The sequence below is a fragment of the Erythrolamprus reginae genome, chromosome 8, assembly GCF_031021105.1.
Source record: "Erythrolamprus reginae isolate rEryReg1 chromosome 8, rEryReg1.hap1, whole genome shotgun sequence".
Classification (NCBI taxonomy): Eukaryota; Metazoa; Chordata; class Lepidosauria; order Squamata; family Dipsadidae; genus Erythrolamprus; species Erythrolamprus reginae.
Genome location: NC_091957.1, coordinates 15,504,619 through 15,523,566, shown reverse-complemented (window position 1 = coordinate 15,523,566; position 18,948 = coordinate 15,504,619). Strand labels below are relative to the sequence as shown.

The 18,948-nt window shown below is 44.3% G+C and overlaps 1 protein-coding gene across 14 annotated transcripts in view; it reads left to right on the top strand.

Annotated features, from left to right (window-relative positions):
• Positions 1-5,849: 5,849 nt before the first annotated feature.
• The window catches only part of ZNF362 (zinc finger protein 362), a 28,552-nt gene continuing 15,453 nt past the window's right edge, over positions 5,850-18,948 (top strand). Inside the window, exons 1-4 of one of the 14 annotated variants that reach the window (XM_070759001.1) lie at positions 5,850-5,952; positions 9,340-9,483; positions 12,287-12,430; positions 17,379-17,442. In XM_070759001.1, coding sequence (XP_070615102.1) covers positions 17,380-17,442 — 63 coding nt within the window. In that variant the 5' untranslated portion in view covers positions 5,850-5,952; positions 9,340-9,483; positions 12,287-12,430; position 17,379. The other 13 variants (XM_070759005.1, XM_070758999.1, XM_070758998.1 and 10 more) reach the window with 13 other exon arrangements.

Here is an 18,948-nt window from a genome sequence, read left to right as displayed (position 1 = left end):
TAAAATCCAATACTAAAAGCAAATTAAAACCCCTTAATATATAAAAACCAAACATACATACAAACATACCATGTATACAGTTGTAACGGCCTAGGGGGAGAAAAAAAGTCTTAATTCCCCCATGCCTGGCGGCAGAGGTGGGTTTTAAGAAGCTTACGAAAGGCAAGGAGGGTGGGGGCAATTCTAATCTCTGGGGGGAGTTGGTTCCAGAGGGCCGGTGCCGCCACAGAGAAGGCTCTTCTCCTGGGTCCCGCCAAGCGGCATTGTTTAGTTGACGGGACCCGGAGAAGATCCACTCTGTGGGACCTAACTGGCCGCTGGGATTCGTGCAGCAGAAGGCGGTCCCTGAGATAATCTGGTCCGGTGCCATGAAGGGCTTTATAGGTCATAACCAACACTTTGAATTGTGACCGGAAACTGATCGGCAACCAATGCAGACTGCGGAGTGTTGGTGTGACATCCACAACTTGTTGAAGTCCACAAGTCTTGAAAAGTTGTCTCATGTTTGAAGAGCCACAGAGTCTGGGGGTGAGGACGGCCCAGGACAAGAGCCTCTGAGACCCGGGCCCCCATGCTGGAGGAAATTGGAGGGGGGGTCATTTGGCCTCTTCCCCCCCCCCCTCCTAGCCCTGCGGAGAAAGCTCTGCAAACCCGGCCTAGCAGCGAAGGCCTCCCCTCCCTGGGGTGGGGGTGGGGGGTCTGGTCGGCCTGCCATGCAAGGGAGTGGGCCCTCCCTTGTTGCTCCTGGCCAGCTGCCAATCTTCCCCTCCTGTTTGGCTTGGCAGAGGCCAGGCCCAAAGCCATGGGGGATTTTCGGCTTCTCTCCTTCCAGATTTGGCTGGGGGGTCTGGGGGAGGTTCTGGGGTCTTTGACCACCTGGGGTGCAGAGAGGAAGGCAGAGCTGGTTAAGTCTTCAGCCACAATTTGCCCTCCATACTTTTTTTGCTGAGGGAGGAAACTTGAAATTTGGCACTCAGCTGAGTTTTTTAACCTTGTTTTTTTAAAAAAATTATTTAATTTTTTATAGTACAGTGTTCCCTCGATTTTCACGGGTTCGAACTTCGCGAATAGCCTATACCACGGTTTTTCAAAAAATATTAATTAAAAAATACTTCGCGGGTTTTTTCCCTATACCACAGTTTTTTCCACCCGATGACGTCATATGTCATTGCCAAACTAATAATTTTTGCAAATAAATAACATCTCTACTTCGCGGAAATTCGACTTCCGCGGGCGGTCTCAGAACGCATCTCCCGCGGAAATTGAGGGAACACTGTTAATAAAACATTCACACAACACATAACAATATGCTCATGTGTGAACACCACCAAATATCATTCATACCCCTCCACCAAGATGAGGGCATATTTTATATATGCCACTTTAACTCAAGAGCAATGTATTTATTTTATTGTTTTGTTTTGTCAAGTACGTATTGGCGGTATAGAAAGATATAACAATGTTTATATCTGTTGTGGTTCCGTCTGAGGCCCCTCCAGGAACGGCTGACCTTCTGTCGGTTTCCAGCTCAGAGGGAGAGGCTGAGGAACAGGAGGTGCAGACAGACGAGGAGGAGGAATCCCAGGCTGAAGAAGAGGGAGGACAGCCAGAGTCCCACCAGGGGGAGCTCTCCCCAGCAAGCAGCCTGGATTCCTTAGAGGAAAGTGCACAAGCCATAATTGATCTGCGACAACGAAGAGCTACTCAGAGAGGGAATCAATTGGCTAAATACTTTCAGCATTAAAGTGGCAACAGCTGGGTTTGGGTGTGGTGCTCTTGGGAAAGGCTAAAAGGCAGACCCGCCCTTCCTGGCTTGTGGAGTTTTATCTTTGAGAGTCGTGGGACCTGATTGTGAACTTTGGCGTCTTGGAATCCTGGTTTGTGCCTTTGACTATTGAAACCTTGGGGGGGGGGGGTGCCAGCAAGAAGCTTGCTGTATTGTCTGGACATCAGGACCCTGCTGTACCGTATTATATCCTGTCTGTTGGGAAGAACAGGTTTTCCTCTGTGCTTATTTTTTCCAGTTATAAAATACTTTTGGCTTTTACCAGAGTGTCTGGCTGTTTTTTCCAGTTGGTGTTGAGGTCTGGGGGAACCCAGACAGAACAATATACATGATACTAGTAAAAAAAAGAAACATTAGGACGGGACGGAAGGCACGCTGGTGCACTTATACAAGTCCCTTGCTGACCTCTTAGGAATCGGGAGAGGTCAACAGTGGACAATCTGTGGGTAAAGTTTTGGGGGTTAGGGAATGATACTACAGACTCAGGTAGTGAGTTCCATGCATCAACTACTCAGTTGCTAAAGTTGTATTTCCTGCAGTCAAGTTTAGAGCAGTTTACTTTTAAGTTTGTATCTGTTGTGTGCTCATGTGTTGTTGTGGTTGAAGCTGAAGTAGTCGTTGACAGGAAGGATATTGTAGCAGATGATTTTATGGGCTATGCTTAGGTTGCGTTTAAGGCGACGTAGTTCTAAGCATTTTCCACCTAGGATTGTGAGTCTAGTTGCGTAGGGGATTCTGTTGCGAGGGGAGGAGTGGAGGGCTCTTCTGGTAAAGTATCTCTAGATTGTTTATTTACATATTATAAAGTAATTCTAATTTATTCTTTGTACCTCCATCTCAAATTCTACTGACTACATGTCCTCTTATCTTGTCCCATCATCCCATCAGTTCCCACGGGTCAGTTTCATTGGCCGAATTCATCCTCTTGTCCATAATCTCAAACTGAGATTATTATTATTATTATTATTATTATTATTATTATTATTATTATTATTATTATTTATTAGATTTGTATGCTGCCCCTCTCCGGAGACTCGGAGCGGTATTGGGTATTATGTACCGATACCCAATTTTGTGTTGTCCATTTTGTCGCATCCTTCCAACCCAACACCCCCTGAGCGTTTTGTATTGCTGCTTCTTTTATTTCTCCAAATTCTCCCATCTCGTTCCTTTCAACTAACATCACCATTTCCTTTGTAATTGTCCATCATGTGTTTAACATCCTATTAGTGTCCTCTTGCACTTATTTCCAAGCTGAGTTTTCTAACCTTGCTTCTAACCCTGGACTCCACCTCCCATCATCCCATGATGATGATGATGATAATAATAATAATAATAATAATAATAATAATAATAATAATAATAATTTATTGGATTTGTATGCCGCCCCTCTCCGTAGACTCGGGCGGCTAACAACAATGATAAAAACAGCATGTGACAATCCAATAATAAAACAACTAAAAACCCTTATTATAAAACCAAACATACACACAGAGATACCATGCATAACTTGTAATGGCTTAGGGGGAAGGAATATCTCAACTCCCCCATGCCTAGTGGTATAAATGAGCCTTGAGTAGTTTACGAAAGACAGGGAAGGTGGGGGCAATTCTAATCTCCGGGGGGAGTTGGTTCCAGAGGGCCGGGGCCGCCACAGAGAAGACTCTTCCCCTGGGGCCCGCCAAACGACATTGTTTAGTCGATGGGACCCGGAGAAGGCCAACTCTGTGGGACCTTATCGGTCGCTGGGATTCGTGCGGTAGCAGGTGGTTCCGGAGGTAGTCTGGTCCAAAGCCATGACAGGATTCTTCCACCACCGCCACCCCGAGCCTCCCAATGGACAGAAAATGTAACTTAACGACCAAAACGGAGGCCAACGTGCCCTTTGCTAAGTTGTTAAGCAGGCTTTGCCTCATTTTATGGCCTTTCTTGTCACGGTTGTTAAGTGAATCACTGTGGTGGTTGTGGATCTGGCTCCCCTGCTGCCTTGCCTTGTCAGAAGGGGATCAGGTGACCCTGCAACAGTCATGAGTCCATGTCAGTTGCAAAACCTCTGAATTTTGATCACATGGCAGCCACAAGTATGGAAAACAGTCCTTCAATTTTGCTGGGGTTTTTTTGGTGCTGTTGTGACTTCAAGCAGCCACTAACTACACAATTGTAACTCCAGGACTACTTGTAACCACCGCTTTGTGTAACACTGTGTTCTCCAGCAAAGTAACAAAGAATAACAAACTTTCAAATAACCAGAAATGGATGTTTCCTTTTTTAAAAACCACTATAATAAAGTAAGTAACAAATTAACTGGGGCCCTCTTCCTTTGGATTTAGATATCAGAGCTCAGCGCCCCCCCCCTTTATTATTTTTCTTCCTGCAGCCCCATCCTCAAACAGAGGCCCATCTCCTTCCTCAATTGCCTTCATTTAGGATGGGGCTGGATTAAACGGGGAGGGGTCACAAACCATAATTGCTGGGGGGAGAGGGCAGCAATCCAAAGAGGGGGTCTCGAGGTTCCTATTTGCTGGATTGGGGGCGGAGCTAAGTCTCTTTATTAATTTAAAGCCCTCTTTTGGCTCTGGGGGGGGCACCAAAGTCCAACCCAGGAATGTGGGCATCCCAGCAGGGTGATGGAAAGAGAAGCCCCCCCCCCTTGGCCTCTTGTTAGATGTTCTGCAAAATATGGGTGTATAAAGTGGGGGGGAGGGACTACTCCCCCCAAATTGGCCCCTCCCACCCAGCATTCACCCCCACACCCTGTGTTTTCTTGGCTGCAACCTTCATCCCTTTTTCCCCTTCTCAGCTGAAGTTGAAAACTTCAAAAGTGTTTTGAAAAGGGGGGGCAAGAGAGGAAATGACACCCTGCCGAGTTGAGGGAATTGTGTGTGTGTGTGTGTGAGAGAGAGAGAGCGAAAAGAAAAGAGGAGAGAATGCTTAAAGAGAGAGAAAGAATGAAAAAGAGCAAAAAGTAAAGGGGGAGAGAGCAAAAGAGAGAGAGAAAGAACAAAAGGAAAGGGGGAGAGAGCAAAAGAAAGAGAGAATGAACAAAAAAGAACAAAAGGAAAGGGGGAGAGAGCAAAAGAAAGAGAGAATGAACAAAAAAGAGCAAAAGGAAAGGGGGAGAGCAAAGGAGAGAAAGAGAAAGAATGAAAAAGCAAAAGGAAAGGGGGAGAGAACAAAAGAGAGAGAAAGAGAGAAAATGAAAAAGAGCAAAAGGAAAGGGGGAGAGAGGAAAAGAGAGAAAGAGAAAGAACGAAAGAGAGCACAAGGAAAGGGAGAGAGCAAAAAAGAGAGCGAAAGAGAAAGAACGAGAAAGGGCACAAGGAAAGGGAGAGAGCAAAAGAGAGAAAGAACGAAAAAGAGCAAAAGAAAAGGGGGAGAGAGCAAAAGAGAGAAAGAACAAAAAAGAGCAAAAGAAAAGTGGGAGAGCAAAAGAGAGAAAGAGAAAGAATGAAAAAGAGCACAAGGAAAGGGAGAGAGCAAAAGAGAGAGAAAGAGAAAACAAAAAAGAGCAAAAGAAAAGGGGGAGAGAGCAAAAGAGAGAAAGAACGAAAAAGAGCAAAAGAAAAGGGGGAGAGAGCAAAAGAGAGAAAGAGAAAGAACGAGAAAGAGCACAAGGAAAGGGAGAGAGCAAAAGGGAAAGAATGAGAAAGAATGAAAAGGAAAGGGGGAGAGCAGAAGAGAAAGAATGAGAAAGAATGAAAAGGAAAGGGGGAGAGCAGAAGAGAAAGAAAATGAGAAAGAATAAGAGACAGAAAAGAGATTGAAAGAGTAAAAGAGAAAGAGGGAAAGAGAACAAAAGAAAAAGGCAGAGGGAAAGGGAATGAGAGAAAGAGTGAAAGAAATTGAAAGAGAGAGTAAGAGAGATGGAAAGAGAAAATTGTTGAGAGACAAAGGGAAAAGGGGAGTGAGAAAACAGAAGTGAAGAAGGAACGACCTCCCACTCTTTAAAACAAGATTTTGCAAATTTCCCTCTTATTTCCCCCCCCCCCCCAATAAAGGCAAATATTTCTCCTCCTCTATTATTCCCCCCCTCCCTCTTTTTTTAAAACCCTCTTTCAAGGGATCCACCCAGATCTCCGAGCCTTGCGGAGGACCCAGAAGTGATCTGTCCACCAACCCGGAAGATTTGAATTTACCACCCAGCCAAAGGAGGGGAGCACGCAAAAGTGCGAGGCTGGGGAGGGACACATTAGGGGGGCACACCTTTCAGCGTGGGAGGGGGAAGCCCAGTTGGGGAGGGGGATTGGGGGATTCACCAGCCGCTCATTCGCTGTCCCCCCACCACCAAAAACAAGCCCCCCCTCCATCCTGAACGGATGGATTTTGGAGGGATAAAAAAAATAACTCCTTTGCAAAAGTGTCCCTTTCTTCTCCTCCTCTTCCTCCACCGTGGAAGGTACCTGGGCCGAAGCGCTTGTGATTTCTTCTCTTGACTTCTTGAACTCCAGAAGGGGGGGGGGCGTGTGCGGGGGGGGCGTGGGAAGGGAGGGGTCGGAAGCAGAAAGAAGAGTTTGGGAAAAATGCGCCCGTTTGGGCCAAACTTGCCGGTGCCCCCTCCTCTTGCTCTTCAGGTCAGTCTCTGGGGGAAACCCGGGAGGGGGATGGAGGGAGGGGGTCTCTCCTTTGCCCACCCCCCGCCAGAGAGGGAGGAGGAGGAAGGCTGGGCGAGGGGGGGCGCCCCCTTTTCCTGGCGCAGACGGCTGGCGGCGGAGAGGCGATTGGCAAGCCGGGCGCGTCTATCTATGCGCCTTTCTTCCTTCCTTTCTTTTTTTAAAAAAATAAATAAAAGGCCGGGCTATTCAAAACCCGCGATCGGGGGATCGAGAGATCCTTTCAATCCCCCTCCCAAAAAACCCACCATGCCGATCTAAGAGCCCCTTTGGGGCGCAGCTTTCGGGCCAGGAGCGATCCTCGGGCGCTAGGCGAGAGACCATGGCCAAGAGGAGCGAGGTGGCGTTTATCTTTCCTTTGGGGTGTTTCCCCCCCCTTTGGCCCTGCTTTGTGGGGGGGCTGCCTGGCGCGGTCGGGAGAGCCCCCCTCCCTCTCTGTCCCCCCCCCCCGCCGGGGGTCTCTGGGCTGGCGGGTCCCCCCTTCCCCCCCCCCAGATCTGCAGAATATGGCGTCCCCGATCCGTTTTAAAAATAACATTGGCTGCCATTTTTTTGCACTCTTTTGTCTGCAAATTTTCAGCAAAAACTCTGCCCGGCTCGCGGGGGGCGGGGGGGAGGTGGAGGGATCGCAGGAGGAGGGCAGCGGGGGGGGGCGCACGGGGGGATTTCCCCCCTCCCCAAAAGAGGTGGGGGAAATCTTGGTTTAATATTTTGCTTTTCGCAATTTTTTGCCTTTCTGCTCCGCTTTCTCATGGCGGGGGGGGGAGCTAGGGTGCAGAAATCGGGGAAGGGTCTTCGGGACACATCGGGGCGGTGAGAAGCTTGGCGGAGAAAAGGGGGAGCAGCCCGCGGAGCCCCCCGCCTCTGCAATTCCGCCTTTTCTTTCTTTCCACGCGTGTCCGAGGAGGGCGCGGGGGAACCGAACCCGCGTTGGAGGAAAGAGGCGAAAGGGGGAGAAACCCCAGCGCAGGAAATGCCAAATGTATCTTTTCGGATAGTTGGTGGGCTTGTTTGTTTATTTATTTATTCCTTCCCTTCTTTCGGGCTCCAAAATGGTGGGATTCCGCCCGCGTTTCTCTTCCCTTCCTTTCTCCCTTCCTGCGAAAAAGACATTTCTCTCTCGGTCGTTTGAACGATGCCACGTTTGCTGCGGAATAAGCGGGGAACTTTTGCACGGGTCGCGGGTGGATTTTTGCAAAGGGCCGAAGCTTCCAAGGAACATGGGGGGGAGGAATTGGCCTCCCCGGTGCGGTTTGTGTTGTGTGTTGTGTTTTCTTGGCGCTTTTCGCGCATTTGCGACTTTGTAAGAAGTGTTCGGGCTTTGTGTTAAATATATACTCCCTCCTACTGTATGGTATATAAATATGTCCTGGTTAATATCGGAGTTTGTTTGCCTGGGATGGCAGGAAAGGGGTGGGGGCTTGTCCAGCAGGAATTTCTTTGGGGTGGGGAACTAAGATGATCTCTCTCTCTCTCTCTCTCTCTCTCTCTCTCTCTCTGTGTGTGTGTGTGTGTGTGTGTGTGTGTGTGTGTGTGTGTGTGTGTGTGTGTAGTGGCTATTTGGAGGTGGGAATGCTGGAATTTCTCATTTTTTCTTTCTTTCCACTGGCTGCATGGAATCTCCTGGAGGTGTGTTTGTCTTTCCCTTTTGTGTTATTTCCCAGCAGTTTGGGGGCAGCTTGGATGTGTGGGGGGAGGTTGGGGGGGTCTCCAGCCATAATCTGAAATTTTGCTTGGTTTTCTGAACCGCCCAACTCTGGTTAAAACTCAGGCCTTGGGTTCCTGCCACTCCAGGCCTTAGGGAGGGGGGGAAGAGATTGACGGGGGTGGGCACAGTGGGGGGCTGTGGGGCAGAAGGGGGGACATTGGGGGGGTCCCTTCACAGTTCCTTTTTTTCCTGCATAAATAACCCTCCGTTTTGGATGGCTGTGAATAGTTCTCAATTTAACAGAGGTAACATTAATGACCCCTTGAAGTTTCAGTGACCCTGGGAAATAAAGTAACCGATGACCCTTGTGATCCAAATTCAGCTGCTTAGTGACAGACTCACATTTATGACAGTCGGGGTGTCCTGGGGGGGGGGTTTCACGTGATCTACATTTGGGACCTTCTAACCAGCAAAGTCAACGCAGATTCGCTTGCTAACTGAACAGAGGCAGCAATTCGCTTAACAACGGTGTGCAGGAAGGTTGTAAAGTAGGACGAAACTCACTTAACGGGGGCCTTGTTTTTAGCAAGACAAATTTGGGGGTCTGTTGGGGTCGTAGCTGCTCAGAGTCTGTTTTGGAGTGGGCAGCATATAAATGCAATAAATAAATGTAATAAATGAGCCGAGGCCTGTCTGTACTGTAATTGCAATTTGGTTTTTGGTTTTTTTTTAAACAGGTGGGGTCTGATGAGTTGTGAGTGACACAATCCTGGGAGGTGGGTTTCAACGAGGCAGTGGGTGCTGGGAGGGATCCCCTCACCTGCCCTAACCATGCTTGTTTAGCTGTTAAACTGTGTTTTGGGATTTAAAATGCAGCTTTATTTCTGGAACCTGGTTTGTGCTTTGGAGAAGTTGGGTTTAAATTGCACCACCCTGAAAGCTCTCCCTTCAATGGAAGCCTGGAGGGCCATTTGTCTGGGATAGTAGAAAGGGGTTGGACTACATGACCTCCCAGATCCCTAGCCGAGGGACCTGCTGAAATTGGGGTACTTGGGAGGTCAATTGGTGGGAAAACTGGAAGGCTGTGAAAGGAGGCCAGCTGTGTGTGTCTTGTTTTTCCAGCCAGCTTGTGTCCTTTGGCAAAGGATGAGTAATTGCTCTAAATGTGAGACACCAATTCCGTTTCTTAAACATTAGGAGTTCTCCAACCTTGGCAACTTTTAAGCCTTTGTGGACTTCAACTCCCAGAATTCCTCAGCCACCCATGCCTCTTTCTTTTCTTCCACTGTCTATAGAGCGGAGAGATTGCAGAGAAAGGGACCGCAAGAGAGTAAGAATATCATATCAAATGGGGAGACATATCAAAAGGAATGCGCTATTGCCAGGGGATTCTGGGAGTTGAAGTCCACTCAAAGTTTCCAAATCTTAAAGCTTTTCAGGTATTTGCTTCTATTTTATTCAGTTTTATATTGTTTGATGAAACTTATCCTAGACATAGAGAAAGGCTTTATCAGACCTAAGAAGGCCTCTCTACACAAGCACAATCTTCATGTGTCTCCTTCATCTGTAAACTTGAGGACTAGGAACCTTTACAGTTATCATGACTAATTTGACCCGCACTGAAATATGCCAGCACCTTGTGGCACTGAGTTCCACAGGCCAGCCATCTATCTGCCTTGCACCCGACAAAATAAGTCAAAATAAGATGGAAGGGAAAAACCCTGGAGAAATATCTAAATACAGTATATGTACATTTGAAAAATACTTTCTGCTAAGATATACATAGTGGTGCTGTGTCTCTGATTTTCATTTGGAGAACTGCAGGGTCCAAATTTTAATATCAGAAAATTATAGCTTTGTAATTTTTTATTAGATAAATTAAGATCCCCCCCCCCCATACCAATTTGTTTTCCCAACTTTAGCCGCTCCGAGTCCACGGAGAGGGGCGGCATACAAATCTAATAAATTATTATTATAATAAATTATTATTATTTCCAGGAAAGTTAGAAATGTGAATTTTAGAGGATCCCCCCTGGTCTTAAATCAAATAAGTGCATTTGATCTGCTGGTTTATTTAATTTTTCTTAATGAAGGAAAGCAAACTTTTTAAAATGGCAAGCCTGCCATCCTCTCACATCCGATTTTTGTTTAAAATCCAAGTTAGTTTGAAACTTTTTGAACAGGGAAAAATGTAAATAACAAAGGCTCCTTGCTCTGTGTGTTACACTGTTACCGTTGCAGTTTTATTTGTATTTGAAAACCTGGTTTGTTTGTGGTTTAGTGTCTTTTGTAAACAGATTGTGGTTCAAAGCAAACAACTCCTTAGTGGTAGAGATTCAAGCACTGAGATTTATAAAAACAGAATTTGTGGTGCAATGTAATGGGTGAATCCAGCTCATGTTGGCCTATTCAGTAGACCATGATTAGTAGAAATCATTCTGTGTTTTGGCCAGAAACTAGAATTAAGCCCCAGTTTCCAGCAAAAAGGTTGTACATTACAGTCACATGGCCTTAACACTGCAAATATCCATAAATGTGGTTGTGAAACATCAAAAATGCAACCACCTAACGGGAGAGACGGCCATTGCAACTTTAAAACCAGGTTGTAAGTACCAGTGGGAAGGCCTCTCCTAACTTGGAATGGTCGCTAAGTGAGGACACCCTGCAAGCAGCCCCCTGGTCTCACATGTTGCTTTCGGTAGCATCTCAGGTGGTTGTGTTATTGTGATGCTGGAAGGGGATACAAAACCACACCATGTGTGTTGAGTGTTGTGAGGCTGTGATAGAAGGGCTGAGCTTTATTTTTAAGAGCAGAAGGATTGGTGAATTTCTTTCTTTCTCTTTCTCCCTCTCCTTTTCTTTCTTTCCTTCCTTCCTTTCTTTTCTTTCTCTCTTGCTTTCCTTTTCCTTCTTCCCTCCATTTCTTTCTTCCTTCCTTCCTTCCCCTTTTTTCTTTCTTTCTCCCTCTCTTTTTCCTTCCTTCCTCCCTCCCTCCCTCTCTTCGTTTCTTTCCTTCCTTCCTTTTTCTTTCTCTTTCTTCCTCTCCTTTTCCTTCCTTCTTTTCTTTCTTTCTCTCTCTCCCTTTCCTTTTCCTTCCTTCCTGCCTTCGTCTTTCTTTCTTTCTTTCTCTTCCTTCCTTTTTCTTTCCTTCTTTCTCTTTCTTCCTCTTCTTTTCCTTCCTTCCTTCTTTTCTTTCTTTCTCTCTCTCCCTTTCCTTTTCCTTCCTTCCTGCCTTCGTCTTTCTTTCTTTCTCTTCCTTCCTTCCTTCCTTTTTCTTTCCTTCTTTCTCTTTCTTCCTCTTCTTTTCCTTCCTTCCTTCTTTTCTTTCTTTCTCTCTCTCCCTTTCCTTTTCCTTCCTTCCTGCCTTTGTCTTTCTTTCTTTCTCTTCCTTCCTTTTTCTTTCCTTCTTTCTCTTTCTTCCTCTTCTTTTCCTTCCTTCCTTCTTTTCTTTCTTTCTCTCTCTCCCTTTCCTTTTCCTTCCTTCGTCTTTCTTTCTCTTCCTTTCTTCCTTTTTCTTTCCTTCTTTCTCTTTCTTCCTCTTCTTTTCCTTCCTTCCTTCTTTTCTTTCTTTCTCTCTCTCCCTTTCCTTTTCCTTCCTTCGTCTTTCTTTCTCTTCCTTTCTTCCTTTTTCTTTCATTCTTTCTCTTTCTTCCTCTTCTTTTTCTTCCTACCTCTCTTCCTTTTTCTTTTCTTTTCTTTCTTTTTCTCTCCCTTTCCTTTTCTTTCCTTCCTTCTTCCCTTCCTTTTTCTTTCCTTCTTCCTTCCTTCCTTCTTTTTTCTCCCTCTTTTTCCTTCTTTCCTTCCTTCCTTTTTCTTTCATTCTTTCTCTTTCTCCCTCTCCTTTTCCTTCCTTTCTTTTCTTTCTTTGTCTCTCCCTTTCTTTTCCTTCCTTCCTTCCTCTTTCTTTCTTTCTTTCTTTTCTCTGCATTTTTGCTTCTCTCTTTCACTCCTCGCTTCTCTTCACTCGAAGTCTCAGTCGCGTGTCCTGCCTGCTCCGTGGCAGGACCGCCATTCGCTCTAGGAACAGCTAACTCAAGTTAACCAGGTCTAGCTGACCATGTGACTGTGAACACACAATGAGGTTTTACCAGAGGCATTGAATCAAGAAGAGCTTTTTTGCGCCTTTGGACTCTTTTGAGGTAGACTGCCCTTCCACAGGAGGTTCTATCTCCTGCCCGGCCCATGCTTCGTGCTCGGCCGCTGTTTCCTGTGTGAACCATGTCTTATTTCTCTTTATTTCAGCCAGGCGAGGGGCCCGGGGGCCTCCCAGGCACAGCCGCCCCCTGCCAGGGGCCGTAGCTTGTATTAACCGCAGTTTGGTAGGATCTGGCAGAGGCGGTTTCGAGTCACGTCAACACCCTCCTGGCCGGGGGTTCAAGATCGCCCGTGAGTACCGAGCTGCGGTTAACATCTTCCCTTCTTGCAGGGCTGTGACCGGACCCTGCAGTGACCAGTCCCCTCCATCCATCTCTCCGTCCCGGCCTTACTGCCTTCATATCCGGCAGAGGGGGTCCTAATATCCCCCATTTCCTGGCTCAGGGCTATGGAGGAAGTGGGCTTGGGAGAATATGCCTGGGGGTCAACCTTCCCCAAAGGGGGATATGGATCCCCTTCTGGTTCTGGGACCCCCTAATACAGTGTTTCCCAACCTTGGCAACTTGAAGATATTTGGACTTCAACTCCCAGAATTCCCCAGCCAGCATTCGCTGGCTGGGGAATTCTGGGAGTTGAAGTCCAAATATCTTCAAGTTGCCAAGGTTGGGAAACACTGTCCTAATACCCAGGAGTCATTTTCTCTGATTGCAAACCAGGGTTTGAAATATCGAGGGTTCAACTGGAGCATGGAGGGTTCTTTCTTTTTTAAAAAAATAACATTTATTTAATACATTGTTCTACAGTAGTAACCAGGAGAGGGACCTTGGAGTCCTAGTGGACAGCCATTTAAATCTGAGCCAGCCGTGGGTAGCAGCTGCCAAAAAAGCCAACACAGTTCTAGGCTGCATTAACAGAGGGATTGAATCAAGAGCATGTGAAGTGTTAATAATACCACTTTACAATTCCTTGGTAAGGCCACACTTGGAATACGGTTGCCACGATGCAAAAAGGACGTTGAGTGCAGAGAAGAACAACAAAGATGATCAGGGGACTGGAGGCTAAACATATGAAGAATGGTTGCAGGAACTGGGCATGGGTAGTTTGGTGAAAAGAAGGACCAGGGGAGACATGATAGCATCCTTCCAATATCTCAGGGGTTGCCACAAAGAAGAAGGAGTTAAGCTATCTTCCAGAGCACCTGAGGCTAGAACAAGAAGCAATGGGTGGAAACTAATCAAGGAGAGAAGCAACTTAGAACTAAGGAGAAATTAGAAATATTAATCCATGGAACAGGAGTTGCCACCAGAAGTCATGAATGCCCCAACACTGGAAGTTTTTAAGAAGATTTATTTATTTATTTATTGTTAGAGTTGAAAGGGACCATGCAGGTCATCAAGTCCAACCCCCTGCCTGAGCAGGAATCCTAAAGCACCCCAATGTCTGAAGAAGTGTAGGGTTTCCTGCCTAAGCAGGCGGTTGGACTAAAAGACCTCTAAGGTCTCTTCCAACTCTGTTGTTGTTGTTGTTGTTGTTAAATATATACATTAAAAAGAGAACATCATTAAATGCAAAGTATCTCAATAATGCAAGTTAAACAAGAGAGAAAATAAAAGATAAGGATAGAATTAAAAGAGTAAAATATTAAGGAAGAGTAGAGAGAAGAGTTATGTCAACTATCTAGTTGTCATTTCGATCGCAAGCTACCTACAATATCTATTTCTATAGTGGTTATAGGTTACCCCTCAATGTTGATTATTCGTATAGTGTTCTTATTCAAGTTGAGTGTAGAAGTATAATTTTTAATGGTTTATTGTAGGTTTGTGTAAGTAAACAGTCCTTTGGGGATTAGTTTATACAGTTTGGAAAAAAACATCTTCAGGATGTCTTGTTCGATAGCTAATGTGATTCAAGATGAAGGTTGTTTTCATTTCTTAAGTTGATGGTGGAAAGTATTGTTGTTTAGTTGTCTTTAAATAATATTGAGGTATTTTATTTGATTTAGCCATTGGTACAATTTTTCCCAGGCTTTGTAGAAATCCGATTCATCTCTGTTTTGAATTTCCATAGTGAAGCAGGGTGGTTCCTTTGCAAACGTCTCGTGACCCAACTAGGGAACATCATCAGTGCTAGCAAGGAAGGGGAGGACCATGTGGTCCTTGGTGCTTTCTGAGTGTGTTGCTTTCAGAACCGAACTAAGTAACGTTATCAGGAGGGTGTTGGCTTTCTTTTTAAACTCCATCCTTCTTTTTCTTTCTGCCCACCTCAAATTATTCTCAAACCCCAAACATCCTAGATAAGTTAGGCCATTTTTTTAAAAAAGTGACCAGGATTTATCTGTGTGACTCGGAGGCTGGACAGTTTGAACAGTTGAGATTCAAAGAACTTCTCTTGAACAAACGCTGAAAATTTGGGCTGTGGCCCAAAGCGAAGCTGGGTTCACGCTGACTTTGTGGATGATGGGTTATAAAAGGGAGACAGAACGCAACTTAGGGAGAATTGAGAAAAACGTTTTTGGCAGAAAAAATTGCAAGAAGAGAGAAAAATAATCTTGAAATCTGCACGTGTCTTGGTTTAAATACGTATAAGATGAAATAAGATTTTAAAGTTTTTGCTACAATATCCCACCACCACCATAAAAATGGACAAAAACAATTGCACAAATCGCATCAGCTTCTACCTTTATTTGCTACTAGTCCTTTTACCAACAATGTTGTCATTTCCAACTCCCAAACAATCAAAATTTCTTTGCCATCGTTTAAAAGGAGGTTTCTATCCAGTTGTCGGTACTGATTTGAAGTGTGTTTTCTCTGTTTAAATTAGTTTTGCGTTGTTTAATCCACAAGCGCTGCAATTTGTCTCCCTGGTTGTTTATTATTTTTGTTATTTCTGAAGATGGCTTGGGAGTTTTGGGTGGGCGTTGCAGTTTATCAGTAACTCCCAAACTTTCCAAACTTGTGTCTCTTGTCAAAAGAAAGATAAAAAGAAATTTATTTGTTGTGATTTCGTTTTTTCAGTTTTTCCTTACCTTGAATTTCCCAAAGTGTGAAAACTTTAAAAATTGGGTCCAATTCCAGCCAACCCTTTGTTTTGTGTGTGTGTGTGTATTTTGAAATACTGTATATATATATACTGTATATATTTATGTTCTCTGGGAGAGTTAAAATTTGGTGGGGCTGAAAGATTTGAGCCTCTTTATTTCTGATGGAGTATTTTCCCCCCAATCCTTCCCAATTCCACCAATAAAAAAACCCAAAACAAAATAGGCATTTTATCCATTTGGAGGCCAGGATTTCAGGGTGCTACACCAGTGAAGGTCCTGCCAAGCCTCCACTCAACAGTTTGGCTGGTCTCAAGAACCCATTCTCAGGTTTTGGATTGAAGTGGGAGTCCGCCTGAGGTTCCTCGCTTCCTTTTTCTAGCTGAAACTAAGCTTGAAAAGTGGCTTATGGTCTTAACTGCACTTTTAAAAAATATAATTTACCTGCTTCTTCCTGACCTTGGGCCAAAAACCAAACGTCCTTGCTTTACAACGAAAAACGGAGCCCAAGATTTTATCTCACTAGGTGACTCAGTTGCACCAAGTGAGTTTTGCCCTATTTTACGACCTCTCTCGTTGTTAAGTGAATCACTACAGTTGTGCAGCTAGTTACGTGGTCGTTGAGTGAATTTGTCTTCCACACATCAACTTGCCTGGTCAGAAGATCACAAAAGGGGAGTGGGGGTCATGTGATTGTGACCACCATAAATATGAATCAGTTGCCAAGCATCCAAAATTTGATGACAAGAGATGTTAACAAGAGATGTTAAGTGTGAAAACTCCCTTTTTTCAGTGCCTTAGTAGTAACTAACTACTAAGTAGTAAGGTACTACTAAGTAACTTACTACTAGTTACTGAACTTAGTATTACAGCTCATCTGTCTGGAACCCACACCACATTTCAGACATAAACACTCTAGAAAGCATCTAGAGATACTTTACGAAAAGAGCCCTCCACTCCTTCACTCACAACAGAATCCCCTACGCAACCAGACTCATAATCCTAGGTTTAGAAAGCTTAGAACTATGTCGCCTTAAACAGGTCCTAAGCATAGCCCATAAAATCATCTGCTACAATGCCCTTCCTACTTCAGCTTCAACCACAACAACTCACGAGCACACAACAGATACAAACACAAAGTAAACTTCTCCAAACTGGACTGCAGGAAAGACAACTTTAGTAACCGAGTAGTTGATGCATGGAACTCACTACCGGACTCTGTAGTATCATCACCTAATCCCCAAAACTTTTCCCTTAAGACTGTCCACTGATGACCCCTCCCGACTCCTAAGAGATCAGTAAGGGGCGTGCATAAGTGCACCAGCGTGCCTTCCGTTCCTTGTCCTCATGTTTCTCTCTTTCTAGCATCATGTATATAAATATTATATCTTTGTATACCACCCATATGTACGTGAGAAAAGAAATTATTATTATTATTATTTATTGGATTTGTATGCCGCCCCTCTCCGCAGACTCGGGGCGGCTAACAACAATGATAAAAAACAACATGTAACAGTCCAATTTAATAAAACAACTAAAACCCCTTATTATAAAAACCAAACATACACACAAACATACCATACATAACTTGTAATGACCTAGGGGAAGGAATATCCTAACTCCCCCATGCCTGGCGACAAAGGTGGGTCTTGAGTAATTTGCGAAAGACAAGGAAGTTGGGGGCCGTTCTAATCTCTGGGGGGAGTTGATTCCAGAGGGCCGGGGCCGCCACAGAGAAGGCTCTTCCCCTGGACATTGTTTGGTCGACGGGACCCGGAGAAGGCCAACTCTGTGGGACCTTATCGGCCGCTGGGATTCGTGCGGTAGAAGGCGATTCCGGATGTATTCTGGCCCAATACCATGTAGGGCTTTAAAGGTCATTACCAACACTTTAAATTGTGACTGGAAACCGATCGGCAGCCAGTGCAAATAAAATAACAAATAAAATAACTAAATGAATTGTTGTAAGTGGAGGACTAACCCAAGTGTGGGGGAAAGGGGAAGCAAAATTCTGCAGGATTCTGCAACTGTTGTTGTTTTTTAATTCTCTGTGGTTTATTTTCCTTTTGGGGAATTTCCTCCTTCCGGGGGTTCTGCTGTTGGGGGGGGGGCTTTGGGGAGGGGGGAGCAGCTGATCAACTCTGCCTTCCAGACCTTAACCCATCATCCTCACCCTCTCCTTCCGTCTGTTTTGATCTCCAGAATGGCGGAGCCGCGCTTTAACAACGCCTATTTTTGGCCGCCGCCTCCCACCATGCCCAGTCAGGTAAGAATCCGACGTCTCTGTCTTCCCCCAATTTCCGGTTAGATTTATTATTTTCCCTGCCCCCCACAAAGTTTCTAGTACCCTGCCCTGTTTTGGAAACCCTAAGCCTGATAATGTTGATGTATGTAAAGTCAAGCGGGCATTTTTCTTCGCCCTTCCCCATTGGGCCGATTGACAAAAAAGGGCCCAAGTCAGAGAGAATTTTATTTATCCTTCCTTCCTTCCTTCCTTCCTTCCTTCCTTCCTTCCTTCCTTCCTTCAAGAAAGAACTTTATAATTGAACTTGCATTTATTTATTCTTCCTTCCTTCCTTCCTTCCAGAAAGAACTTTATAATTGAACTTGCATTTATTTATTTTTCCTCCCTCCCTCCCTCCCTCCCTTCCTTCCTCCCTTCCTTCTTTCCTTCCTTCAAGAAAGAGCTTTATAATTGAACTTGCATTTATTTTTCCTTCCTTCCTTCCTTCCTTCCTTCCTTCCTTCCTTCCTTCCTTCCTTCAAGAGAGAACTTCATAATGGAACTTGCATTTATTTATTCTTTCTTCCTTCCTTCCTTCCTTCCTTCCTTCCTTCCTTCCTTCCTTCCTTCAAGAAAGAACTTTATAATTGAACTTGCATTTATTTATTCTTCCTTCCTTCCTTCCTTCCTTCCTTCCTTCCTTCCTTCCTTCCTTCAAGAGAGAACTTTATAATGGAACTTGCGTTTATTTATTCTTCCTTCCTTCCTTCCTTCCTTCCTTCCTTCAAGAAAGAAAGAAAGAAAGAACTTTATAATTGAACTTGCATTTATTTATTCTTCCTTCCTTCCTTCCTTCCTTCCTTCCTTCCTTCAAGAAAGAACTTTATAATTGAACTTGCGTTTATTTATTCTTCCTTCCTTCCTTCCTTCCTTCCTTCAATAGAGAACTTTATAATTGAACTTGCATTTATTTATCCTTCCTTCCTTCCTTCTGTCCTTCCTTCCAGAGAGAACTTTATAAATTAACTTGCATTTATTTATTTATTCTTTTTATTTTGTTTTTATTTTTATTTTATTCGTAAGCATTTTGAATACAGTGTATTATTTACAAAAAAAGAAAGAAAAGACAGTAAAAAAATATTGACGCATACATTGATAACGATAGTAATAATATAACCAAATATTTTTGGCTAAGTTTCTTTTTATATTAGCTTATTTATTGTTTTGTTAAGTATATTGGCATAATTAGTTATAAATGATGTTTGTATTTAGTAAATACATTCGGAGTCTTTCTTCCTCTAGTTTTTACCTCTTATCTCTAACCACTGGTAAAATCTATTCCACATCCAGTAATATTCTCTTGTCTTCTTTATCTTTTACTTTTAAAGTTGGTCTGTCCATTTCAGCACAATCTAGGCTTTTCCAAATTACATCCTCATCTTATGAGGTGTTCTCATTTTTCCATTATTTTGCAAATATCATATTTTGCTGCTGTCGGCATATGCAAAACTAAATATGTGGTCCCTTTATCATAACCTATTTATGCCC